This window comes from Nymphaea colorata, chromosome 2, assembly GCF_008831285.2.
Source record: "Nymphaea colorata isolate Beijing-Zhang1983 chromosome 2, ASM883128v2, whole genome shotgun sequence".
Taxonomy (NCBI): Eukaryota; Viridiplantae; Streptophyta; class Magnoliopsida; order Nymphaeales; family Nymphaeaceae; genus Nymphaea; species Nymphaea colorata.
In genome coordinates this window covers 34,102,449-34,109,365 of record NC_045139.1, presented here as the reverse complement: position 1 = coordinate 34,109,365, position 6,917 = coordinate 34,102,449, and the positions used below count along the sequence as shown (strand labels likewise).

General features: G+C 40.3%; 1 protein-coding gene across 2 annotated transcripts; it reads right to left on the bottom strand.

The window, feature by feature from the left end:
- Positions 1-2,238: 2,238 nt before the first annotated feature.
- LOC116247884 (uncharacterized) lies at positions 2,239-6,879 on the bottom strand. 2 transcript variants are annotated; one of them, XM_031620304.2, is made up of 4 exons: positions 6,784-6,879; positions 5,862-6,221; positions 2,904-4,995; positions 2,239-2,739 (listed from the first exon to the last, which is right to left on the bottom strand). In XM_031620304.2, the coding sequence occupies exons 2-3, from the start codon at positions 6,203-6,205 to the stop codon at positions 2,937-2,939; spliced, it is 2,403 nt and encodes an 800-aa protein (XP_031476164.1). In that variant the 5' UTR covers positions 6,206-6,221; positions 6,784-6,879; the 3' UTR covers positions 2,239-2,739; positions 2,904-2,936. The 2 variants fall into 2 exon arrangements, with proteins under 2 accessions (XP_031476164.1, XP_031476163.1); XM_031620303.2 differs by lacking the exon at positions 6,784-6,879 and adding an exon at positions 6,511-6,777.
- Positions 6,880-6,917: the final 38 nt, after the last annotated feature.

Below are 6,917 nucleotides of genomic sequence, written 5' to 3'. Positions count from 1 at the left end.
CTGCAGCTGCTAATTTACGTAAAAGGAAAAAAATAATGATCGTGGAAGTCTTTTTTTTGGGATGGCGTGAAACACTCCACGATAGGACCTACTTAGGGGCATTTGGCAACAAGAACTAACAGAGGTCCTCAAGATTAGGGTAAGTTTACATAACATCAGTCTTCGATAATTTTGAAACAGATTCAGATTCATAAGACAATGTTAGTATTCTTGTTGCGCTCAGTTAGATTCACAATTTCATCTTTATTCTGTCAATTTTCTCTAAAGATTAAATTGATCAAACAAGAATTTAATGCCTTTTCCTCATTTTGGAGTTAAAATTTATGGAAATGGAAGGAACATTGACTACGAAAAATCCCCCAAATGTTGGGTAAGTTTACATTTGGCAACAAGAACTAACAGAGGTCTTAAGATTAGGGTAAGTTTACATAACATCAGTCTTCGATAATTTTGAAACATATTCAGATTCATAAGACAATGTTAGTATTCTTGTTGCATAACGTTCAGTTAGATTCACAATTTCATCTTTATTCTTTCAATTTTCTCTAAAGATTAAATTGATCAAACAAGAATTTAATGTCTTTCCCTCATTTTGGAGTTAAAATTTATGGAAATGGAAGGAACATTGACTGCGAAAAATCCCCCAAATGTTGGGTAAGTTTACATTTGGCAACAAGAACTAACAGAGGTCCTCAAGATTAGGGTAAGTTTACATAACATCAGTCTTCGATAATTTTGAAACAGATTCAGACTCATAAGACAATGTTAGTATTCCTGTTGCATAACGCTAAGTTAGATTCACAATTTCATCTTTATTCTGTCAATTTTCTCTAAAGATTAAATTGATCAAACAAGAATTTAATGCCTTTTCCTCATTTTGGAGTTAAAATTTATGGAAATGGAAGGAACATTGACTGCGAAAAATCCCCCAAATGTTGGGTAAGTTTACATTTGACAACAAGAACTAACAGAGGTCCTCAAGATTAGGGTAAGTTTACATAACATCAGTCTTCGATAATTTTGAAACAGATTCAGATTCATAAGACAATGTTAGTATTCCTGTTGCATAACGCTCAGTTGGATTCACAATTTCATCTTTATTCTGTCAATTTTCTCTAAAGATTAAATTGATCAAACAAGAATTTAATGCCTTTTCCTCATTTTGGAGTTAAAATTTATGGAAATGGAAGGAACATTGACTGCGAAAAATCTCGCAAATGTTGGGGAGTGAGACCTGTCGACCATGGAAATACATCGGAAAAGGTCGTCAGCTTCCTACACTTTTGTTTGAAATGTCCAATTAAAAGAGGCCTGCCAATTGTTTTGTGCAGAAGAGCAGAGCTTCCAGCCTTCCACTTATGCGTTTTCCAATACTGGAGCCATGCTTTTATGGATGCGCAGCCTCTTCAATCTCATGGAAAGCATTTCCGGCCGTCGTTACAACAGACCCTAACTCGTACTCTGCCAAAGCAACTTAGATTATGGATAGAGTCAAAACAATGAATATTTCCTCTAACTCGCAAAGATATAAAACCCCTTTGAAAGTGCATCAAGAGATAATTACCTCAGTTATTTGTAAAAGCCGGTCGCAAGAACATCATGTTGCAAAACATCTATCCAAAAATGCTATGTACTAACATGATAGGAACACGATTCATTAAAATATTTAGTTAGCACACATTTTGATTGACACGATCAGAAAGCTCGCGTCGGTACAAATGTTTTTTTCTCCGCATACCATTTTCTCTTGTATCTGATGCCTTCTATTCGCCAATAATTGGACTCAGCTCCAAATGCCACAAATTTTCACTATTTCACAACACAGAAATCTGTAACGTAGCAACAACACACATGCTAAATGCCCCAAATTGTGCAGGCAACCGATGTGTCATCCGAACATCGAAAGCCGCACAACAAGGTGTACAGATTGCAGCTCCATAGAAGTTTCTGCCGTGCCAGACGGTGAAAGTTCGGCTCGCGTCGAAGAAAGCCACTTGGTACCTGAATGACCGCTGAACGCAGGTGTACAGATTGCAGCTCCATAGAAGTTTCTGCCGTGCCAGACGGTGAAAGTTCGGCTCGCGTCGAAGAAAGCCACTTGGTACCTGAATGACCGCTGAACGCAGGGGAAAAAACTGAAGTACAAAGTACAACTAAAGTAGCAGGCATAAAGCGAACGTGACCACCATATGTGGAATTTAAAACCTTTCTGCAAGAAAACGCCCCACCCAATTCCGATGGTGAACAAGAGTCGATACGGTAAGGGATAAACTAGACGAACAATGTGCATTCTCAGTTCAACATCGACATGCGCAAAACATTTACCCTTCATGTATCTCACTCCGAACACAGCCATCCAAGGCTACAATGACTCCACAATATAACAAAGGGAAAGTCGTCCCTGCTATTCTCACAGAAGCTCTACTGCAAGAAGCCCATGGCAGAACAAGAAAAAATGGTCGGGGGGATGAGGTCATGTGCTCTGAAGCCTCAGCCAGCAGGCTTGTGACAACCGGATAAACAACTCGTCCTTGATCAGTTGCCCAACGTAAAAGGTATCAGATTACATTAATACTTCAATACAGGTCTTCACACGCATAATTCACCCAATAGGAGCTGATAATATGTTCGCTACAGAAACAAATTCTTTGTTCAACATAAAAAGCCTTGCGTCCCTTTCGGCCATGGGTGGGGTTCCAATGCAGATAATACTGAGCAGCAGAATGCAGATCACAGATCCTGATGATCATGAAGCACATTAACTCAGACTCAGAGAGTGCAGAAAAAATGAAAAAGTTCAAAACATTAATATAACCTTTGATAGCAGAAAAGGAGATAGAAGCGTATTTAAAAATAACCTAGAGATAACACATTTAAAAAATTAGCTAGCTTTCTGGACTTGCCTTTCAGACATAATGCATAGGCTGTTGCACCATTCACCAACCGCGTCTTCGCTTATCATAGGAATCATCGTGACTTCTGTCATGCCTACTCCCTCCACGGTTATAACCATCACGCTCATTCCTCTTCAACTGCCGATCTGTGTCTCTATCACGCCTATCTCTTCCATGGCCATGATTATCATAAGCCTCTTGTTGTTTTTCTCCATACCTGTTTGAAGTTTCAGCTCTTTCTTTTGACCGATCATCCCTACCACTGTGACCTTTGCTATACTCCCCAATGTGGCCCCTGCTCTCCCTATGCTCACGATCTCTCTTAGGCTCTCCAAGGTCCCTTTGTTTCTCATAGGAATCATGTCTAACTGAATCACGCTCTCCATTCCTACTAGTGTGTCTAGATTTCAGGTGTGGGTGCTCATTATGTTCCTCATCTTCCACATGTCTCTTTCGCTTTAATCCCTCATGATTCTGGTCCCTTGTGTCCTTTTCATCTCTTCTAGACTCAGAGTGGTGGGCTTTCTCTAATTTTCTCGCCAAGGCCTTTTCATCCATAGGACCACTCCGTTCACCATCACCTCTGTAGCGATCATTTCCCTTATGAATCTCACTAGAGACAATCTTATGGGCGCAAGAAGACATGTCCTTGTCATGGCTTTTACTAAGAGATCCATATTTATCTTTTCTGCCATCAGTCTTAGACATCTTTTTGTCAGGAATGCCATGATCACTACTGCTACGGTCACTATCAGTAGATTCAGTACTGCTGCTGCTGTCACTCTCACTGCTACTATAGCTGTCATCAGTGTCAGTTTCATTTTCACCCTTTCGGAAGGTGCGCTTCTTTTCAGCTTTGCCAAGTTTCTCTGTCGAGCGTTTGGACTTGGCCTTCTCATCCGGGCTATCGGAATCATCATCAGAGTCATGTGTTCTGTTTACTTTCCCTGTCCTATCAGATTTTTGCTTGCGACCCAAGCTATCAGAATCATCATCAGTGTCATGTCTTCTGCTTCTTTTCTCCATGCCCCTCTTGGGTTTTAGCTTGTCACTTGAGTTATCAGAATCATCATCAGAACCATGCTTTCTATTAACTCTAACATTCTCCATCCGAGTCTTGTGATCTTTCTTATGCAATTTGGAATCAATTTCCTCATCCTTAGTTTGTCTACCACTTGCTTTGACGTTCTTTTGCACATTTTTATCACCTTTCCCCATACTGCTCAATGAGTCATCAGACTCCTCGCTATCATGCCTAGGACATCTCCTGCTTTTCTTAATTGCTCTTCTGTTGCGTTTAATATCACCATCAGACTCTGACTCATCATCAGTGTCATGCCTCCTATGATGCTTTCGATGCTTAGCCACTTCTTTGCTGGCAGACTTTTTGACGCTGTCAGATTTATTCCCAAGATCGTGCCGATCTCTCCGCTTGATATGCTCAACAGACTTCCTTTGGGACTTGAGCTCATTGTCTGTGTCTGATTCATTGGCACTATCATATTTTTTGCTTCTTTTAGATCTGTCTGGCTTCTCACTGCTATAGCTGTCAGGATCATCATCACTATCATGCCTCCTAGCATGTTTCCGCTGCTTCTCAGATTTGTTTTCAGTAACTTTCCTGCTGGGACCGACATCAAACTCTTGCTCTGAGTCATACTTTCCGCTGATTTTTCGGGATTCCCTTTCTCCTCTGTTATCTTTATTCTCATAATCACTATCAGAATCACTCTCATTCCTTCTCTTCCTCCTGTTATCTTCACCATTTGTGTCATGCTTTTTTGAATACAACTCATCTCTTCCACTCCTGAAATCATGTTTCCTGTAGTTTTCACCCTTAACTTTTTCTCTAACCCTGTCGGGCAAATCATCACTCTTCTCATGTTTTATCTTCTCTTTTGACACAATCCTCTCATTGCTTTGTTTCTCCTTATCACTATCCCCTTCATCTATGGCATCGTGAGACATCTTTTCTTGTACTTTTTGTTCTTCCAAATCCTTTTCAGATGGTTCATTTTTAGCAAGACCTAATGCAGCCCTCAGAGTCTCCAATTTTTTTTCCTTTCTTGCAGCAATCTGGTGAGTCTGGGTATCAGAAATCCTGGACAAAATAAATCAACCGTTATTAGAAAGCTGCAAGCACATCTTTTTCTGCTACTCCTTTTACCAGAAGAACCAAACACATACGCGTGTGTGCATAGATTTCACATTACATACATAAAACATTCTTGTGAACAAACTGATGGAAAACTGAAGAAATGACAACAAGAGAACTCTGTAATGAATGAGGCTCAAAAGGCATAAGTTCACGATTTGGTGAGCAGGTTGAATATCCATAGGGAATAGGGTCAAGATTTGAATGAATTCCAAATTCAATAATACGTTCTTAAAGCAAAATAAACATGTTGATACAAAAAGTATCAAAGTTTCCCCAAATAAACAAACCAGACAAGTTTAAACACCCAAAAATCCCTAACTATGAATTCTTAAAACTACAGCGCATGGCCTTCAAATCACCAATAGCTGTTGTAAGGACCCACACTGACAACGAAGAGTCCAGACGAAGACAAAGACAAGGGGCTTTCATCGAATTTTTCCTAGAATTAACATCCAAAAGAATGAAATGGTAGAGGAAACGCCAGGTTTCTTCATTACAGAAAAAACATCGAATTTGCAAACTGGATGACCACAAGAGAAGCTAAATCACTCCTCTCATCCAAGTAACCCAACTTCCCGTTGCAGAGACATTTGACCGTCTCTTTGCCCCTTAGAACGACTTCCCTCATATTCATATATTAAGATGGGGCCACAACCTACAACCATACTTAATCATGCATTAAATGCCATAGAAAAGAATGGAACTTGAACAGTAAAGAGGAAACGCATATCACCAATCCAACCTTTCAACAAAAAAGTGGTGCTTAATTGAATTTACAGACGAAAAAGCAGGAGAATAAAATTGCTTACTTTTTTGCGTCGTCAATTCTCTCATCTCCCTTTTCAGCACCAGCAAAAGGTGCTGCTTCTAAGCTCTTCCTCGCCTCCTCAACCTTCTCCAGAATCTCGTCCTCCGTATAGCCCTGCTCAGTAAGAGTGTCCTCGAGTATGACCAACTTCAATTCAATCTCTCTCTTCCGGTCATGCTCCAGAATCTCCTTATTCGCCTTTTTAACCCCTGCGGTTCCCTGACCACTCTGAAATTCTCTCGTCTCGACCTTCAAACTCTTTGGTCTGACGAAGAACTTGTTGGTCTGAATGTACCCATTTGTTCCTGACCCTCTAGGAGTCTGCAATCCTATTCCGTTGTACATCTTCGAGCAAATTAACCTACAAGCTAACCCTAGAAAAATCAGTCTTCAAAACTTCACAAAGTTTTCCTCTAAACCCTAGGAGAAAGTCCTAGTGCGACAAAAGCCCCCGGAAAATAAGAAATCTCGAACAAAGAAAGGGCACATACAAAACCCTAAACGGACGAACGAAGAGCAAAATAACACTGAGGCACAAGTCTTGTCCAATTATACCAAAAGAAAAGGCAGAAATTTACGATCTCAGATAGACAATCGTTCAAACCCTCGATAAAACACTGAAAGGGAAGAAGAAGAAAACGAGATCTTGCCTCACAAAAGAGATGGAGAACGAGATGTCAAAAATAGCCGGATTTCTCCAAACAATCACCTCAAAACCATAGAAGGCGCACAAATTTAGAAAGAGAAACGCCCCAAATTTACCCCCAAAGATGAAGAAAAGATAAGAGGAAAATGAGAGAAAATCCCCGCAAAGCAAAGAGAAAAACAGATCTATCACAAGAAACACCACGATACCAACAATTTCACAGTTCAACACAATGAAAGAGAAAAACTGAACATGCGGTCGAAATAATCGCGCCCACCTTCTTCCGTCGAGAGAGTGACGAGGCAGATGGCGCTTGGAAAGCTTTTATGGGAGAGATAGTGTGATGACGAAAGTACCCTCATCTGACTCTCTATATTATGATAGAATCACTATCAAATCGGGTCGCATCAA

Coding starts and splice junctions, on each gene's coding strand:
- LOC116247884 (XM_031620304.2), bottom strand. CDS start 6,205: ATGTACAACGGAATAGGATTGCAGACTCCTAGAGGGTCAGGAACAAAT. Junction 4,996..5,861: donor AGAATTGACGACGCAAAAAA/GTAAGCAATTTT, acceptor TATTTTGTCCAG/GATTTCTGATACCCAGACTC.